Source organism: Scardinius erythrophthalmus, assembly GCF_964197995.2.
Source record: "Scardinius erythrophthalmus genome assembly, chromosome: 22".
NCBI lineage: Eukaryota > Metazoa > Chordata > Actinopteri > Cypriniformes > Leuciscidae > Scardinius > Scardinius erythrophthalmus.
This window is the reverse complement of record NC_138242.1, coordinates 24914091-24934234: the sequence shown is the minus strand read 5'-3', so window position 1 is coordinate 24934234 and position 20144 is coordinate 24914091. Positions and strand designations below refer to the sequence as shown.

Genomic DNA, 20144 nt, shown 5'->3' with positions numbered 1-20144 from the left:
GCTTTTTTCGGCTTCAAAATCCAAGTTTCCATTCACTCCCATTATAAAGCTTGGAAGAGCCAGGATATTTTTTTTATATAATATAATATAATTGGCTGAAAGAAGAAAGTCATACACACCTAGGATGGCTTGAGGGTGAGTAAATTATGGGATAATTTTCATTTTTGGGTGAACTAACCTTTAACTGAAACATTTAGTGATAATATTTCAAAGGGATTTCTGTCATTTTGACAGATTTACCTGCTTTAGAAACATTACAGTAAACACTGCTACAGTAATAGGGATTAGAAGTGAAAAAGGGAGACAATTAAATTTTAAAGAATCTGTGTGAAAACAAACCTGTAAAGAGACGTGAGGATTTAGGAATAAAACGAGATCTTTATGCATTCCAGTGAATTATTTTCGGGATATATCATAAATTAAATCAGGAGAGCAGACCACAATTGCGCAGTAGCCTATATGTTGTATTTTTTCACGCTGTTACAGCGGAATACAAAGGGAAAAAGAAAAAAAAATCAGGGGGAAAGGTATGCAGCGACTGAAAAGAGCTCTTGAAATTGATACTCTTGTTATGTCACATTAAAATACCAAGCATTGTTATTCTCATCTGAACATAAAGGACATTTTTACAGTTCATTCAGTCAAATGGACGTATAAGGTTTATTTGTAGCGCAACCTTATGATTTGAAATGATTTGTTTCAGTCTTTTTGAGTGGAACTTCCCCAAACTGGTAGTGCCTCCCATAATCTAAAAGTGGATAGAACAATAATTCCGAATCGACCAATGACGTGAGGGGGTGTGGCAATCTGTTCTTTCAATTAGTGTTATCGCAGTTTAATAAAACTAAAACCATAAAAACAGTGTTAGGCCTACACTGTAAAAATAAAAGGTGCCTGGAGGAACCTTTTGGGGTTCTTCACTTCGCCACACCGGCGGAACCGTCTGTAGATCCTCTAGGCACCCTTTTAAAAGGGCCGGTTCTCTGAAGAACCACACAAGTTTCCTGAGGAACTCTTATATTTGGCACTGTGTGGAACCACTTTGGGTGCCTCCAGGAACCACATTTCAGTTTATTTTTTATTTTTTATTTCATGTTGTTACTATGGTTACCTTTGACTTCTATTATAATAAACAAATTGAACCAAATACAAAATAAGAATTGTTTATTACATATTTGATATTCATTTTTATACATACACTTCCATGCACATGGGAAAAAAAGCTAACTATAGATTAATATCAATGAATACACAAACAAATAGTATAATACATAAGCAACATGAATAATCAACCATGTATATACAATAGATAAACAAGAAAAGACATCTCAACAAAATGCATGGAAACATATGTTCCACGAAATAAATCAATGTAAAAAAATTACATTTTGACTAATTAAAAATGTCCATCTTTACTTAACTTTAAAAAGATTTGTGTTTCAGTCCGATGGTAAGTCCAAAACTCTATCAGATGCCAAAAACAAACAACAAACAGTGCTAATATGCACTCATTGTGTTGTAATATTCCTGAAAATTATGATCCTAACCTTTATCTCTATACCGAAATCTCTGATGGTTTGTTATTCAGTTATTCAGCTATTTTGAATCATAAAATGTTTAAGTCTGGGATGCCGTTAGACTGGAGACTGTAATGTACACTATGGCTTTTGAAAAGCTTAAATGTGTGACTTGAATCAACAGTGTTCATAAATGGTTGTTGAGTATTCTCACTAGAAACATGATAGAGGAAGTAGAAGTAGAGGCTTCGACCCGGAAACAGTATTAAGGTGCAGTAAAATTATCTGTTGTTCTGTGAATGTTCACTGGTGAATTCCAGTCATTTCAATAAGAATCCACACGATCAGCAATTTCGTTTGTGGTCAAAATGTCACTATGGGACCAAGTTGGTGTGAGGTACTTAACGAGTAAGAAAAGTGAAAAGGTACAGCAGATTCGTTTTCCGTTTGGTTTCCCTCTTTTCTGGTGGATGGTCCAGGCACTTCAATGATTTTCAGGTCTACAGGAGGATTTTTATTCTTGTTCAAACTTGTATTTCAGCTTACCGAGATCCCTGCAAAGTACAAAACTTACTGTTAGTAATGTTATTAAAGTGATAGTTGTGAAATTTAAATAATTTCCTCAGCCTTGTGACGTTCCAAACCTGTTTGACTTTCTGTCTGTGGAAGCCAAAAGCAGATCTCAGGCATAATGCAACCCCAGTCACCGTTCAATTTCACTGCATGAAACACAAGCAGAAAAAATTGTGTAAATCATTCATGAAACCATTCTTATGTACACTTGTCTAGTTCAATTCAATGCAACAATTTATGTAAAAATGGTTAAGCTCCAAAAATGTACCAGAAAAGATCCTAAAAATAATCAACGAGTTCACAACTCATGTGTTATGGGTTGTGTTGCAAGTCTTCTGAAGCCATATAATATCCTAGCTATTTCCTTTTTTTTTTTTTTTTTTGAAAAATACTAAACTTGAAGTTATAATTCAGAGTTAAAATGTCTTATATTCAAATGCAAATGATAAAGATATAAGACAAAATGCATAGCATTATTTGTGAACCAAACCTGTGATATTATTTTTTCTGAGTAACATGAATGAGATTTGAGAGCATGAGGGAAGATTTTCAGAGAATAACTGATTAAAAAACACAAGTACACACACAGTCAAACAATACGATTTCACACAGAGAAAGTTCATAGTAATAAAGTAACGTTACTTGCATGTGGTGCAGGTAACTTACTGTAATTCAATGTTGCCACTGAAATGTTCAGATTATTTTAGAAATGTAACGTTACTGGTTGTTCTGGGGAAACAAAAGAACAAAGCTGATTATTCACAACATAATATTTATTGACCAGTAAGTTAAATGGCTTTAAAATGGTATTTGAGAGAATGAGGGCACCTGTAGCAGTAACGTTAAGTAAATTTAGGCTAAACAAAAACAGACCAAACTATATTAACCTGCTTTTGTTATTCATAACAAACGCCAATGACGAAATGAATTAGTTAGGCTATATCAGTAATTTGAATTTGACACAGTTGTACAGAATATGTTGAATTGAATGACTAAATCAATAATTTCCATTTGTTCATTAGATCAACGTAAGTTAGTTAGCATCGCGGCTAAAACCTTCATACCAGATACTGTGCAATAAACAAATGGTAAACACTGTAAAAACGTAGTAATGTATAATAAATTTAGTTTATATATGTGTGTGTTTGAATATATAGTGAGTAGACTCTGTATTTATATTTATTTGGCGAGTTTACAAACCTTGTAACGGAGAGCCGAACAAATAGCGGAAGCTTTGATGAGAGGAGCCGTTACTTCAAACCCGATGACGTCGATCAGCTGAGCTTTGTTGCGCGCGAGCAGCGCGAGCATCACTGAAGTGACGACAGCAGTTTCGTGACAGAATAAAACTTCTCTCCTCCTGGTTCTTCTTCTTCATATTATTAATATTATTATTATTTAGTGTTGTTGTTTAAGGTTTAAATTACTTAATAAAATAGGCCTATACTAAATAAATGTAAGCTACCCAAGTGAAAACGACGTAGGCTACTGTTAAATATATTAAAATGCATTAAAGTATATTTGTATTGTAGGTCTACTAAAAACACTCAAGTACATTTTTAATGCATTTAATAGTACGTCTTTTTCACCTGGGTATGTATACTGAATCAAACTTAAGTAGCCTATAATAATAATAATAATAATAAATAATAGGATAATAATAATCTTATTCGGGCCTCACTGAACCATTGGGTTCCTCCAGATGCTGGCTTTAACATAAGAGATCTTCCAGGAACCACTTAAATGTTAAAAGATATTCCAGTAACCCTTTTATCGCATTCAAGTTCCTCTATTTTCCCCCAAAGCACTTTGAGGTCTCATGGTAATGAAAAGGTGACTCCAGAACCTCTGAACTAAATACAAAGTGCTTAAAGGATCCCATAAGTTCCAGCAAGAACCTCAAAGATTGTCAATGCTCCTCCAGTAACCCTACTATAGGAGAAAGAGCTCTGAGGCACCTAAATTACATTTTGAAGTTCCTTGAGTATCCGACAGGATATTTGAGGCTCCTTTAGTTTTTACAGTGTACTTGAAATAAGATTTCGTTACATGAAAAAAAAGATATATATAAAAACAAACTGATTTTATTTTAACTATAGCTGCTAAAGCAACATTTCTCATTTTCATTTAGTTTAAAGGTGGTATCAGTGATTTCAGGCCCAAAAATATTTTATTACATTCATCTACTCTTTCCTAACGATCCGCTAGCTGCCCGCCCCATAAGCATGTCGTCAAAAAAACGCGTCTCTGTAGGCAGCCTAGGCTCTGAGATCTGCACACAAAAACAAATGGTTTAGCCAAACACTCAAAACCAAAACAAATAGTGTTCCAACCAATCACCGACAGGGGGAGGGTGTTGTGAGGTTTTGTGCTCGTGCACGGCTGCACGCGAAGTCAGAGCTGAAGAAGAAGCTGGCTCAAAACCTCACAACACCCTCCCCCTGTCGGTGATTGGTTGGAACACTATTTGTTTTGGTTTTGAGTGTTTGGTTAAACCATTTGTTTTTGTGTGCAGATCTCAGAACCTAGGCTGCCTACAGAGACGCGTTTTTTTGACGGCATGCTTATGGGGCGGGCAGCTAGCGGATCGTTAGGAAAGATTAGATGAATGTGATAAAATATTTTTGGGCCTGAAATCACTGATACCACCTTTAAAGCACTGTAACTTCTGGCCCTCTAGCGGTTAAAAACAAAACTCAATGCGCTTTGTGAAAGAACATTGTTTTGGTTGTACTTCGGCTCTGTGTGACTGTGCGGATTAATATGGTTCGCAAACAAAAAAAAAGTGACAGTGTACCTTTAACTAAAAATAACTAAAATAAAAACTATAGACAGAAGAAGCTATAACTAACATTAATTAATGACAAAAACACACAACAAAATTATAAACTCTAAAAATAAAACAAAACAAAATTATAAACTAATTCAAAATATTAAAACAGTTTCTTAATGATACTGAAAGCATAACATTGCTTTCAATCAATTTTTGCAGTTATATGGTAAAAATGCTATAGTCTAAACATTAATGAACTTACAGTATATGCCTGCCGATAGTAGATGGTGAAATGTTTTATTTTTCATATTGCATGATTTAGCAAAATAAAACGCTGTGATGGCTCCGTTGTAATTTCATTTATTTGCTAATGGACTCTCTCGCATAGAAAAACATTGCTGATTGCTTCACTGAAGTGATGATAGAGAGAGTTCACCTTTGTATTATCAACAAATACGCCTGGGATCAAGCGATCCATTTCAGCTGAGCTGACATAAATGCAGAATTTTCCATGGATATGTAGTCAGGTGAACTGTACTGTGAGGCTGACACTAAAGGTGTGCTTAAAGCTCATATAATCATGGGTTTTTGAGCTAAAAGGGGTTAAGGTCAGGCTTCCTACTGAAAATTTAGACTGACAAATGGAGTAAATGACTATAGGGAAAATTGAAGGCAAAGCAGATTTTAATGGAACATCATTCAAAAGCTGAACAGGGTCTATGTGGGTTCGTTCACAGTCACGACAGCCACATTTAGCATAATGTAGGCTTACTTCTAAGCCTTATTGTCTCTGATAGTGTGTACTGAAATGGAACATTAAAGACCTAAATATATTGCTTTACTTGCACTTAGACTTAAATTCAAAAGCCTTAGAGGTTCAAAAGCCTTCCTGTGTCACAAATCAACAATGTCCATCAATCTCTGTCTCTGCTTTGTTAAAGAAGGATTTGTTAAAGCTTAAATGCCAGAACTATAAGATATAAGAACATGTTAGAGGTTTTTAAAGAAGGGAACCATTTGTATATGTTATCAAAATATCATATATAGACAGTTTTATATATATTAATGCATCATACATATTTAATATAGTGTAGGATGGGGGAAGATCCCCCCCCTTTAAGAACAATGGGGATTTACTTTTAAATGTTTAGCATGTGTAGGATGATGATGCATCAGCTAATGTGTTAGGAAATAAATAGAAACATTTGCTAATTTAGTTGGTAGCATAAAATATTAAAAGAGGGGTAAGATGGCCCCTATGGGGTAATTGGCCCCCCTACCAATTAGAAACCCCCCCACTGGATAAACTTGTACAGAATGTATAAATGACTTTTGATATAATTCTAATCAATATTTTTATATATTTTTAAATTGTCATTAATGTGAAATACTAAATAAACTGTTGTATTTAAAATTGTATTTTTGACAATTTAGTTGAATAATTGAATAACTGATGACAGGCAAAGCAGAATCCCAGTAAAAGAGATTCGTCTGAAAGGTAAAGTTATTCTATGAATATTTCATACAAGCATATGAATGCTTCTATTTAATTATTATAATTACCTATTTAATTGCTCATTTTAATTGAAGATATTATAATTATTAACAATAATTAACAATAATTATTTAATACCTAACAGTAGGTATTCAGGGGCGTTTGGCGGGTCATTTTGTCCCAGGGGGCATTTTATCCCAACCTACCGGGGTATTCATATGTATAGAGGAAATTTACAATATTCCATTGTCAGCCGTCGTACTCCTCTGTGTCGCCCCCTATCGGTTCTGTGTGGATCAGCGGTGCTAACTAAATCTCCTCAATTACTACAGGATTGATGTTTTGGTTCTCGTACGGAATTTATTTGTGCTCCATGCACTAGCATGAGGCGAATTGCTTATTTTCAGTTAGCTTGTGTGCACCATAAAACATGAAATAGTTTATTATTAGAGTCGACTTATTAATGGAAAATATTAATAATCTTATTTCTTATTTTTTTATTTTAACCAAGTGGCTACTTAGGGGTTCTGTAGATATTTTCAAAGAAAAAGGTTTAAAAGGTATCATTATATTTCGCGATATCTGGCATTAGTAAATGCAACATAAATGTAACAGAGTAATAATAATGAAATAGCCTAGTCAACATTATTATTAAATTCGTTTTTTTTTTTTTTTTTTTTTGCTTTTCAAAAAATAAACTGCAAACGGGAACTCCAAACGAAGCATTAAAGCCATTTCCTCACAGTTACTAGTGAGAGCTTGATGTGTGTGGGGGAAAGTGGGTGTCGCTGTTTAGAATAATTATACGAGACAAGGGAGGTATTTTCTGACTAGTCGCTTCACAGAGGACTCAACAACTCGAGGTCTGAGGATTGCTGTGCCTTCATCTGCAGCACGGGTCCCGTGAACGGATTTGATCTGGATTTTTGACAGGTATAGGACCGGTCGAAATGTGGATGTAATGTATCCAAGCACACGTTGTCTCGAGATCCCGAACTCTTAAGTGGACCTATGATGATCTGTCTACGAAGAGACGCGAAGGGTGCAAGCCACCACAGAAGCCCCGCGGACTGTTGTTGTCTGAGAAATGATAACAAATGAACGACACGGAAAGGAACATGGTTGAAAGGACCAGTAAATTTCTGTTGATCGTCGTCGGATCGGTCTTCTTCATGCTGATTTTGTACCAGTACGTGGCTCCCGGGGTGATAAACTTCGGCTCCCCGCACGGGTACCTTCTCGGCGAAGAGGACATGACCATTTTCCCCACTCCGGATCCGCACTATGTGAAAAAGTACTACTTCCCCATTAAAGATCTAGAGCGCAATATCGATTTCGAAATCAAGGGAGAAGACGTGATTGTGTTTCTCCACATCCAAAAGACCGGCGGGACCACCTTCGGGAGACACCTGGTCCAAAATGTTCGACTGGAGCTTCCGTGTGATTGTAGACCGGGGCAGAAGAAGTGTACTTGCTACCGTCCGAACCGAAAGGAGACCTGGTTGTTTTCTCGGTTCTCCACCGGCTGGAGTTGCGGTTTACACGCGGACTGGACCGAGCTCACCAACTGCGTCCCGGGAGTTCTCAACAAAAAAGAGAGCAAGTCGAAAAAAATGAGGTGAGTTTGTTTGTTTGACCCTGCTGAAAATCTCAAGGTTTTCAAAACATTCAGTGTCGCGAAGAGTTAACGTACTCTGAGAGCGTAAGTCAAATTTTGGGTTTATCGTTGCCTGTATAGATAACATTAAGGTTTGAAACTGTTTTTCTGTGTAAAATCGCCTCAGTAAATCTCCAGTCGTGTGTAAACAACAGAATTTCTGTAGCCTGTTAGTTCTCGCTTAGGAAACGTTCAAGTCGCCGTTTACCCAGTCAAGCTTAAAGTATCAGATCCACGAAGGAAAAACGTGCTGGAACCCGTTACATTTGTTCCGAATGAGTTTCGTTTGGGCAGTATCGCTTCATTTTTTTTGTTTCATTTACTGCTTCGGTGCGGGATGGTGTGGGATGGTGTTTCCTCATTTGTTTTACCGAAGTTATGCTGTAAGAATTGAAAGCGACATTCCACGGCTTTTCCATTTTTGAAAAGTGGTTTTGACATATTTTGTTTTTTAAAAACATTTAATCAGACAAAAAATATGATTTAGATAAATAATTTTCATCTGTAGTAATCTCTGGGACCTATATATAGCCTAATAATATATTGCCATATTGAGATTGCTGTGTCTTTGAAAAGGCTGATGGGAAATAGTTGACAGCTTTTAGTTAATTTAGCCATTGGTCATGTGTTCAAGCCAAGGTAGTGGCACGACAAGTCGTATGTTAGAAAGATTTAATGCTCACGTTTGATATGTCCATATTTTTAATAATCAGTTGTTTACTCTATGTATCATGGTTACAGGACTGACTGTTTAAGACCTACTGACAACTCATTTGACACTTGTCCTTAAAGCATTTACATCCTGAAGAGATGATGATGATGTCATTATGACATAAAAAAAAAGATATATTAATGGCCTAATGACCTAAAGAAAAATGTATTACTCAGTGGCACAGTAGTAATAGTTAGTTTATTGCTCCATCCCTTTGAGTTTAAACTTGTTCTTAATTTCTATGAAAATGTCCCATAGTTTCTGCAAAATTGTATTTGGAACTATCAGAACTTTTTCTTATTTAGTTTATATTTTTGATTAAAGTGGTATCACAAGTCCTTTGGGTGAAGGTCTCTGCGTGTTACTGTCTTTCTGCGTGGCAAAATAATTTAATTCCATTTAAGATTTGATCTGACTCCATTTAATCACAACCTCGATTTAAGTTAGATTGCCAATTGGTTATTGGTTAATTATATAATAGTTAAGCAATACATTGGATTGTTCTATTTAACTCTTTACTTATATTTTAACCGTGCATATTAGGAAGCTATGTCGCTCAGAGGTCCTCACGCCTTGTTTAACGTGGGTCTCAAAATCACAATCTCGCCAGCTTCGGTCACTAAACAGAGGTAATTGCTATATACCTGAGATTGGTCGCATTCACGCTTACACAATCAAAGATACTTTGGTATAGCCCCCATGATTGCGTACACTTGAGATTAAAGTAACATTTACTTCAGTAGAGGTATGGCCACTACTACAGATAGTCAAATTACTTTACTTGTCTTATAATAGCTTTAGATTGGCCATGCCGTGGTTTCCCACATACACCTAACTAAAGTAACATTAAATTAAAACAGAGGTAAGACACACCTAGATTTAGGTTGGTCAAGCATCACTTTTGCTGCCCTAAACGGAAATTCCCTTTTTGTCTTTGCAAAACACGTACACTTGAATTAGTGCCAAATATTAGTCATCACTAATCTGACGCAAAACTTGCTGTAACATATGAATCCGTTTAATCTACTTGGGAAAACAATTTCAGAGTCAGTCGGAATAAAATCAAATGTAACAATTTATTATGTCAGGTAAATGTATCATGTCAATTTCATAATCAGTTCAAAGATAATAAATACAAAACATCAAATGCTCTGGAATAAAGAGAAAAGATGCAAACCTTACCTTAGAAAATACATGATGCTGAGAGTCTTGGCCACTCTCAGCATCACAGGCTAATTTGAGCTACAAATCGCCCTGAGCATCTTGTTGTATTTCTTAATATAAACGGAAACTTCTTTCACATGGAAACATTTGCTAACAATGGGAATTTGCATTCAGAGTTTACACCTTTTGGGAGCAGGATGCCATTTGCCTGGAAGACACACCCTCCTCCGTGTGCGAGTTATCTCTAAACTCTTAAAGACCTTAATACCTTTTGGTTTACTTCTTTGGGAATGAGACCTTTGTACCAGTCGCACTGAGACATTTCAAATGATACCAAACATGTGTAATACTGTATGATAATTATTCACATTAAACCATATAGATTCTTGGGTGAATTTTGGTGATCTCAGCATGAGAGAGATGGAATGGGGGAAGAGGGAAAGAGATGTAGATTAGGATGATTCTGAGGTGAGACTTCCGTCTCGAATGGTGCACAAGAGTTCAAATGTTAATTTCCTTTGTTCTCTCAGAGAGTTGCCCTCTTTTCCAGTTGTTTCCAGTCCTACATAAATATGGTATTTTGGTGGAAACTGTGGTTCCACCACCCCATGCAGGGCTTGAACCTATACAGGGTTTCATTTTATAGTTTTAACCAGTAAGCTATATCAACCCTATTTCTGTCCTGCATGTCAATTTTTTAAGCTGATCACAAAATGAAGTGGCTCAGTTGTGTTTATTGTCACAATGACTAGAAAACACCAAAGCAGTTTCAGTTTATACACAAGGAAGCTCTCCAGCTGTGTAACCAGTTAACTCAGACGCACAATGGGGTGTGTTTTAGCAGGCCTGCAGTGAGAGCTGAAATAACATGCTGATATCTTGCTATTCCGGACAGCTTAAAAAGACATCTTTCATGACTTCTTTGTGCGTTTAAAAATCACTGTGACTAAATGTGATAATGGATACTGTGACTCATGTTTCAGAGTTACTAAGTGCAAGGAAAAGTCATCCTAGAACTTGCCTTTCCTTTCACTTTCCCAGGTGGTTTTCTAAAGGAATTTTTTTTTTTACTCTGCCGGGGAACTTTGTGGAATGACTGAGCATTCCAGTGTACGTTTAGCAAATGGCCAGTTAACCTCTTGAACCTCTAATTGACATGATGTTTGGATAAATCTGCACTTTTCAGTCAAGACCTACTAGATCTACAGGTTTCTCAACCAATGAATGGCCACATTTTGTCAGCTGTAGGCTAGGCTGATGAAAATTGGAAATTTCATGGATGGTTATGTCCAATAACTGAAAGAGAGGGTTTAAAAGCTGGCCCAACTAGCCTAATAGGTATCCCGCTGGCTGAGTGCATCACATATGCCTTGATGCACAGGCCTAAGTGACTCGCACTACCAAGTGAGCCATCAGTTGTTACTGGCTGGTCTCAACGGCCCCACACCATCAGCCACAGTTACACTTAAACAAGTAGAGCGCCGTTCACACTCCCCTGCTGTTGACATGTTTTCAAGATGGAATCGCCATGTGTTCAGTGACTACAAAGTGCTTTATAGTACACAATTCACTGGGTTTTAATACAGAGATAATGTGACCCCGTAGGAAGGTTAAGTTCAAATCTCTAGGAAAGTTTTAAGAGGTAAATAAATGCATATTAAAGAAATGTTCACATGCTAATGAAATTGATGGTATACACAATATAGCAGTACTATATCAGTTATTAGACTATTATAATATATATTTTTTTATTTTTTCATTTAGATTATGTTTGCCATCATCTAATTCTCACTTGAAGTTAATCTACTTTTTTATAAAAACACTATACTACAATGTATACTGCATTCTACTAGAAGTTGAACCTCCTTCTCTAATGTGTTTTATGGTGGGGGCAGTTGCTTGTTAAGATTATCCTAAAATTCAGAGTAAAGGCTCATTATCTGTCCTTCCCCTGGGTAACGTCTTAATGACACACGTGTGTGTGTGTGTCTGTGTGTGTGTGTACGCTGATGAGAGAAGGAGAGCAATTTGAGACTCAACCAGAAATAGAATAAGGTTAGTTGCACTTGAGGAAAATGTTGTAACTGATAGTATGGGGTCTACCGTCTGTGCACTACTGTATTAAAGGTGAACTAAGTAACTTTTTTACCTTAACTGAACAGCTTCGGAGTCATTGGAATGGTTATATTACTTATTTCGGGTTGAATGGTGGTCGTTTCGCACCCCCCTGGTGCCCGTGAGCGGAAAATTCGCACTTGCAACTTTGGGGCGGCGGGCCGCCGCGGCAGGAAGTATCGCGTGATATCAGGTCTCGCGATGTAAACAATTGCTTTACGGCCAAAAGAAATCTGCTCAAATACTGTCATTATTGCGCTCCCTCACGCTGTTCGAACCCGAATGAAGAAGACGTTTTAAAGAATGTCCCATCTGCTTTGATGTCGTTGATCTACTAGCCTCTGGTGTCTGAGAATCACCAAAGAGTTTTTACAACAGTGTTGTCAAATATCTATTCCGAAGCTGTGGGGGGAGCTCTAGAGAGAAACCTGCGAGCAAAAAGCGATAATACAGCGAAGAAATCCCGAAGCTACTGAGTGCTGCTTTAACATCGCATGCAGTTGCATGGAGAGGTGTTGTGTAAATGACTCATTTGTGATTTGTGACTGTCTATGAATACTTTGTGTATCTTGTGTTCGTAATAGGCCTTTATCACACTACCGTGTTCAGGTTCAAGCTTCAAGCCTCAAATAGAAGTGTAAAAAACTTCCGCTGTAGCCTGTATCAATGGCTGTGCCCATAGCACAGGGTTGTTGTGATGTCAAATTCAGCAGAGATAGGCCTACTTCTTCTAAAGACACCAATCTCATTTTACAATCATTAATTGAGTATTGTGAAACAAGAAAAAACATAGAGGAATAGGCTAATATTCAGTTTTTCCCACAGGATTTTGTGAGACCTCCTTTAAAGGGGAGCGCTTAAGCCATACTGTATGTGTATGCGCAATGCTTCAGTCTGACCACCTTATTTTATTAGAGAACTGCAAGATTACAATACTTATTGTATTCAACTTATTGTATTAAACAATAATGTTCGCATTTTTTGAAGCACTTACTTCACAATGCAATCATCAATAATTAGATCAAATTGAAGTTGTTTAAATAAAGGGGTGTTTCCAGCCCATGCACAATTCACGAAATTAACTGGTTTGGTTTGAGCTATATCATCCGTGTTTGAGTGTAATGATTTGATAGCATTATACTGTAGTGTAGACAAACATTGGTGGTAATATAATGCAAAATTAAAGAAAATAGCTTTAAAAACAAAATTAAATCAGTCAGATAATTCCTCTGGCAGTAACTTGAGCTGCGTGCTGCCCGTTAACCTCATGACTAGTTGACAATCGCGTATCAGATAATGTGACACAATAAAATAAAAGATGACATACATAGGGTCTATATAAACAGTTTTATGTAACAAAGTGCGGGAGGAGCATGTTCAGGTAATCATCCAATCAGCACAAGAAGAAGCCAGTATAAATAAAGCCTTCCCTTACCTCCTGTCTCATGACAAATTTCTCAGCATCCCGCCACCACCCCATCACCTCACATTCAGATGGGTCTGCTCATAGATTCCCATGATCTATAGCCTCCATTCATAGGGGGGAGTACTCTGGGGTCGGGCCGAATTCCGAGCTCGGAGCCCTCCCCCCGGACAGCAAGCCAAATATGCATTATAATATTACATCAGATTTCATTAACATGTGAACTCGTGAAATATTGATGTTTGATTAAATTAATTTATTTTAATTTTCTTCTCAAAACTGGCGTCCGTCCATTGACAATAATGCAGGTGGAAATTCGCTTACGCTACTAATCGGAGCCAGTTGTGAAGACGCTGACTGTGATGAAGGCCTATACAGGAAATGCAAGTACAAGTTAGTATAAGCAGAACAGCTTCAAACAACCTTTAAAATATTTGAGCAAACTCAGCAGATTTCACAGTAAATTGTAATTTCAAAATAGTATTCAACAAGTCAAATTATTGGGGTATTAATCGTGCCAATAGCACAAACTTTGGACATTGCTAAAGTTGAATATTTAGCGCTTTGAAGAACGCCACATTCTGCCCTGTGCTTAATCCATCACCCACACACACCATGTTAGTTTTCACCTAAGCAAGCAGCTATTGACAGCTTTAAGTCCAATCTGTCTGTAGCCCTTGGCAACAGACTGTTTACATCGTCTGCATGTCATGAGAGTTGCTTATCTTAACGATTATATAGGAAACTGCTGTTTAAATGCAGGGCTGGCGTCCATATAAACCTTACCGTTATCGGATAATAAGATTATGTTGCAATAATGTTTTTTATTAATCTGTATGTAATTTAAGTTGCACCACACCTCTCTACTTTCTGGGTTGATGATGTGCAGTTCAAAGTGGAGATGTGATGAAACGCTGGCTGTCATAGATCTGGATCAGGCGGGATGGTGACATAGATTTAGACAGAGCTGCTTTTGTGCTAAATTTGGGTCTCGGGCTCCACTGGGAACTGTTCAGGGATATTATGTCTAGGTAAGGTCTCTTTGTAGCTTGAATGATTATAAGAGGATTTGTTCTGGACATAAATGCTGATAATAATCAGTACAGCAAATCTTCAGCCTCATTTTTCCACCACAGCTATTATGAAACTAATGTGCAGCATAGGTTTATTATGAATTGCTTTGCAGTATTCATGGTGCTTGTGACGTTTTGTGATGAATACTTAGCCCACTAGAGTCAAATGGCTATTTCTGGAAGACTATATTGATATCTGCATCATTATCAACATATAAATAGCATCTGAAATGTAGTATTTCATATGAACAACTTTAGAGATGTAAAAATGTTAATGGATAGTTTTAGGTTTGTAGGATATTTAATTAATTGAGTTGATTTTATTGTATTTAATCAACACGAATAATTTAATCTGTTCAATTCCATCAAATTTTGTTTAATATATTTAATTTATTTAACTAATTTAAAAGGACTTCATCACTTTAGTTTAGCCTAAAAATAATAAACTTTAAAATGGGAAAATTATTAATTCTGTAATTTAATCTTACGTAATCATACATTTTTTGTAATGGTTTATACTTTTTTGGCTTAGTGTAGGATTGAGGTGTGGTTTATTTATTTGCTTTTTTGAGGGCTTATTTATTTATTGGGGGGTTTGGAGTCTAAGATTAAAAAAATTACTGTTTTCTATGTTAACGGATTTTAAAATGTAATTTATTCCTGTAATGGTAAAGCTGAATTTTCAGCAGCCATTACTCCAGTCTTCAGTGTCACATGGTCCTATACAAATATATTTGATATAAATATAATATAAAGGATTCATAAAGATTTTTCTGCCATTTTTAGCAAATTTTTTAGCCTTTTGGGCACTGGTAAAAAATTATATAATAATAAAAAAAAATTGTAGTTTATAATATGTTGCTTGCAAAAAAAAAATTATAATTACGTAGTTTTGGCATATACCGGTAGGGCCTAACGGCTGAACATAAGCTGAAAAATTAATACAATGATCAATGAGACCGAGGGGTCACAAAGGTTATAAATGGACTCTGACGGGGTGAATCCTCTTTGCCGCACTGGTGTAATCTTGAAGAAGGTGTGTGGACTGGTAATAGTAGTGGTGCTGGCTGCAGGATGTGATTTACTGTGAGCCAGAGAGACAGGACAGCAGCCTGTGAGGGAACAGGCCAGCGGTAAGCCACTAACTACCTGTCCGCTAAGACAAATTAGGGCCAAATTCTCTCAGACTTTCCCCTGCTCTTATTTTTTTGTTGTGCTCATTACCTCCCTCGCTGTATCTACTGCTCTTTCTTACCACTTCATAGCTTTTCTCTGCGAGCATGACTGAAATGTCTCCTTTAATGTAAAACTGCACAATTATGACCATCTTCTTTTGTGTTGCTTGCGTAGTAAAATGATGCTGGAAAAGTATATAAATTGTGGTTACCTGGCATGCGAGTTTAATGCAGAAGTCTGGGCATGGATTTCCTGTAGCAGGCATGAAACTGGATGAGCTCTGGATGAGCGGTGGTCTGTAGCGGCGATGAGAAGCAGGAGGTTCGTCGCTAAATTGAATCAGATACTGTCAGGCTGTGATGGCTCACGGTTCAGTGAGAGCCACTCAGACACACTTTGGAGGTAATTGGAGGACTTTTCTGTTCAACCTCACTCGTTCTTACGTTGATTTATCTTAAGAGATACCATACCGGTGTAGAGCTGATATTATTCAGATTTTTCACTGATATCACTCATTCAGCCCCTTTTCTGGGCCTCATGGTCTATCAGTCTCATGTTGAATTTTGAAGTTCGCATTGGAGCTTATTCATTCCAACAACCAAACTGTTTGATTTTTTTACGATACATTTGAGGTAAATTGGACATAATTCTTCGAGTAATGTGGAATATAATCGTTTTTTTTCTTCTCTTAAACTCAAATCCGTTTCATTTTTTGTAGTCTGAACTCTGAACAGATATTGAAATTAGATTCAAAACAGATTTTGTTAATGCATCTCAGTCTGAACAACCTTTGTCGTTTTTACGATGCATTTGGATTTGGTTAACTGACCACATGAAAAACATAATCAATGGCGGTCCATCAATTGCACATTTCTTGGCCGTTGCACATTGAATTGGATGTGGTGTTTGCAAAGTTCAAAGCCTTTGATGATTGTGGTAAAGCTCAGTATTAAGGTTAGCTGGTCAGAGGATACACCTGAACTTTGGGACATTAGCTGTGTCAGTGACTGTACATTGCATGATAGCGTAGCGCACAGCCACGTCCATATGAGCTGGGACAGCCTTAGTGTGTTAATCCAATCAGATCAGCGAGGGATTAGAGGCCGTTGTCTCCGAAGAAAACCATGGAGTTATGCTAATCTCTTTAGCGATGTGTGCTGGGCCATTGCGTCTCTCTCTCTCTCTCTCTCATGAGATGGAGACAGACAGTTGGTTCCTGTGTTGACATGGGGTAATTTCATACAAAAAAAAAAAAACATCCACGATGATGCATTTTTTTTGGACCACAATGGTTGGGAACATAGAAACGTCTTAATGCCAATTCACACTGAACTGACAGATGCCGACCAACGGCAACAGGTTTTGTCGGATCAGTGTGTTACCCCTGTCGTTGGTCAGAGTGCGTTTTCACCATTTGAACGTGTTGAATCAGTTTTTTAGGGTCGTGGAATGTCTTGTATAAAAAAAAATTGTAATGAATCAGAAACATGCAGCACAACCATGGCTGCATTTCCCAAAAGCCGTAAGCCTAAGTGGATCGTAGAGAGCATTGGTGGCAATTGTTCTACGATTAACTTAGGCTTGCGTTGCTTTTGGGAAACACCGCCCAGTATAGTTTGATTCCTAAATTAATTAATATAATGAGTCAGTTCTTTTTAGTGAATCAGAAACATACTGTGCAACCAGTTTCTTGAATGTATGAATCTTATGAGTCGGCTCATTTTAGTGAATCAAAAAATAAAAACAGTTATCGGAAACACTTTATTTTAGGGTCCAATTCTCACTATTAACTAGTTGCTGATTAGCATGCCTATTACTGGTTTATTAGTACTTATAAAGTACATTTTGCCTTATTCTGCTTGACCATATTCTACATCCTTTAATCCTACCCATTGCCAATACCTAAATGTAACAACTACCTTACTAACTATTAATAAGTAGTAATTAGGAGTTTGAGGCAAAAGTTGTAGTTAATAGTTAGTGAGAATTGGTCCCTAAACTAAAGTGTGACCAAATTATCATATTATTTGGGAATGCAATTGCATTTTCTCCCCAATGTTTATTTCCGACAATCACTAAGAAACCAAGAATCTTTACTGGAAATTCTTTACAATTTTGATCCCTACAGTGTTACGGAAAAGGCTTAGTCAGGCCTCGGTTTTAACAAACTTGAAAGTTTTTTCTTAAATATGAAACTCTTGTCTGTACCAAACCGAGAAACACTTTAATGTCTTATTCAGCATGAAAGTTGAAATTGATGCTCACAAATGCGTCACACTTTTAATGGCAAAAAGTCCTGCTCGAATACGCCCTGCGCTTGCCTCAGTGACTAGATGACTGATGTTCACATCATTTGCCGGGACTCAGTGCTGTATGAAATTGAATTCAGGGAAAGCGAAGCCCGCAAGATGGGGATTTAGTAGCTGATCATTGTATTCTACTAGGGAGAGAAATGTTATCAGTTACTCCCTTCGGGAAAAGCAGGCTTAAACCGAAGCAAACATACAGACTTCACCACACAGGAAGTACACGAAAACTGGTCGATCTGTCAAATAAAAGAGTTTCTCATGATCTGTGTTCCTGTCGTTCATCTAGCATCAAGGACATTAGGGGGATGAGGAATTTATGATGGCAATAATGACAGTTGTGCTTTTTCATTTTTAATTTAAACATTTTGCCATGAACTTTGATTTCCTTGCCCTCCTTTGTCTCGGTGTGTGAGATGTCTGCAGTTGAATGACATCTCACTTAGCACGTCTTCAGATCTATACCGGTGCGCTCAGGAAATGGGCCGTCCTGCCGTCTTGCACTAGATTGATGCTCTACAAGGGCAAATTACAAGGTAATGAGTGGTTAGCAGGAGACACTCTTTAATTATGGCCTGATGGTCTCGAGTGAGACTGAAGGACAACTATGGATTATTGTGTGCCTGTTTCTGTGTCTGGATGTTTCAAGAAGCTACTGGTCACCGTCTCACACTTTCCCCTGTATTTTTAGTCGATTCCGAATCTGGAGGCCCATTTCAAGGCGGACTAATAATAGCCCTGGGGCCTATTATGACAATGACGTGCAATCTGTCTCTTTCTACTGAATGGTCGGCAGGACGCAGGCCGACTGCAGAGATTCAGCTCGTGCTAGCTGAGATACCCTCATTAAAAGTGGTCTTAATGAAACATGTGAAAATGGGTGATGAAGGAGGGCAGTTTGTGCGGGAACGATGACAGAATCAAAGCTGTGACCAAATGGTGGTTCCCAGTGGGATTTCATTATCGAATTGTCAAGCACATGTCAACATATTTGCACATGTACACTTAGTGGTTTATGTAGGAGGAGTTTTTTTTTCTTTTTCTTTTTTTTTCTTTTTTTTTGGCTACATGTGGACGTCATTGGTGACATTGGGCAACTCAAGCTGTGTTACACATAATTGTGCCTGCACAGAATCTGCACACTTTTCCCCCACATTTTCCACACTGATTGTGGAGAAAAATCAGCTGTATTTATTTAAATATGATTTCTTTTTTGTTTGTTTTTTTGCCTTTTTGCTTCTTCAGTGAGAATTTTGCATCGATTTTGTAATGTGCACATCCGCGATAGTATAGGGTATAGGGATCGTAGTGATTCGTATAGAACAGGCCCCACAGTTCGAAACGCACATGATTTGTGGATTAATTACAGTTTAACCATCATAGAGTGAAAGTTTATCAATTGCATGTGTTTTAGGTCCTGTCAGTTTAAACTTTCAAGCAAGCACAAGACATGAAAAATTTGTGCGCTGTTTTCTGTGCAGACAGCATCCATTCTCTTTCACGTCTATTTGGGCTTGAACGGACATATATATGCAAAATTTTGTCAAAGTGCCAGACTCTGCGAGTATCCTCGCAAACAGTCGCTTAGCCTATGGCTTAAGTGAACGTAAACAACTAAAACAGATGTGTACCAGGATCCATGCATTAGGCCTTAAAGTGACAGCAGCCTAATAAACCTGCTGCTGTCTGTGTCATTAATGTTAATCAAACAATAAAATACTAGAGCTATTCAAGTCATCTGGTGTTTGTTTTATAAATTGTTTTTATATCCCAATATATATCACAGAAAAACTAAACATCACTATGTCTGTTTTTTCCAATATCGTGCAGCCCTACCAGTGAGTATGTTTAAGGTGCGGGCTCTGCAGTGAGGAACAGCCGGGTAATGTGCTGTAGTGGAGAAGAACAAAGTTCCCGTGTAGTTGTTATAGAGCAGCACGGTTGGTTCTGATTCATTGGATTCACTCTTTTGCAGACGTTCACCTCCCACTGCCTCTAATATGCTCAGCCCGTCAACACGCGTATAGTAATTCCAGGCTCCCTCTGGCTGCTTTCTGGCTTTACAGTAAGTCCTGGACACAGATCCTGCAACACTGCACCAGATTGATTCCTTTTGCATGCCGTAAATCTTCCCACACCCCTGCTAATGCCCTGAGAACT

The 20144-nt window shown here is 37.5% G+C and overlaps 1 protein-coding gene and 1 long non-coding RNA gene across 3 annotated transcripts in view; one reads left to right on the top strand and one right to left on the bottom strand.

The window, feature by feature from the left end:
• Nucleotides 1-1148: 1148 nt before the first annotated feature.
• On the bottom strand, nt 1149-3347 carry LOC308682751. 2 transcript variants are annotated; one of them, XR_014029189.1, is made up of 4 exons: nt 3291-3347; nt 2757-2819; nt 2162-2236; nt 1149-2071 (listed from the first exon to the last, which is right to left on the bottom strand). It is a non-coding gene; the product is annotated as an uncharacterized lncRNA (long non-coding RNA). The 2 variants fall into 2 exon arrangements; XR_014029190.1 differs by lacking the exon at nt 3291-3347 and having other exon boundaries at nt 2757-2992.
• Nucleotides 3348-7108: 3761 nt separating this feature from the next.
• The window catches only part of hs6st1b (heparan sulfate 6-O-sulfotransferase 1b), a 52579-nt gene continuing 39543 nt past the window's right edge, over nt 7109-20144 (top strand). Inside the window, exon 1 of the mRNA XM_081352850.1 lies at nt 7109-7976. Coding sequence (XP_081208976.1) covers nt 7456-7976 — 521 coding nt within the window. The 5' untranslated portion in view covers nt 7109-7455. The remainder of the gene's footprint in view (nt 7977-20144) is intronic.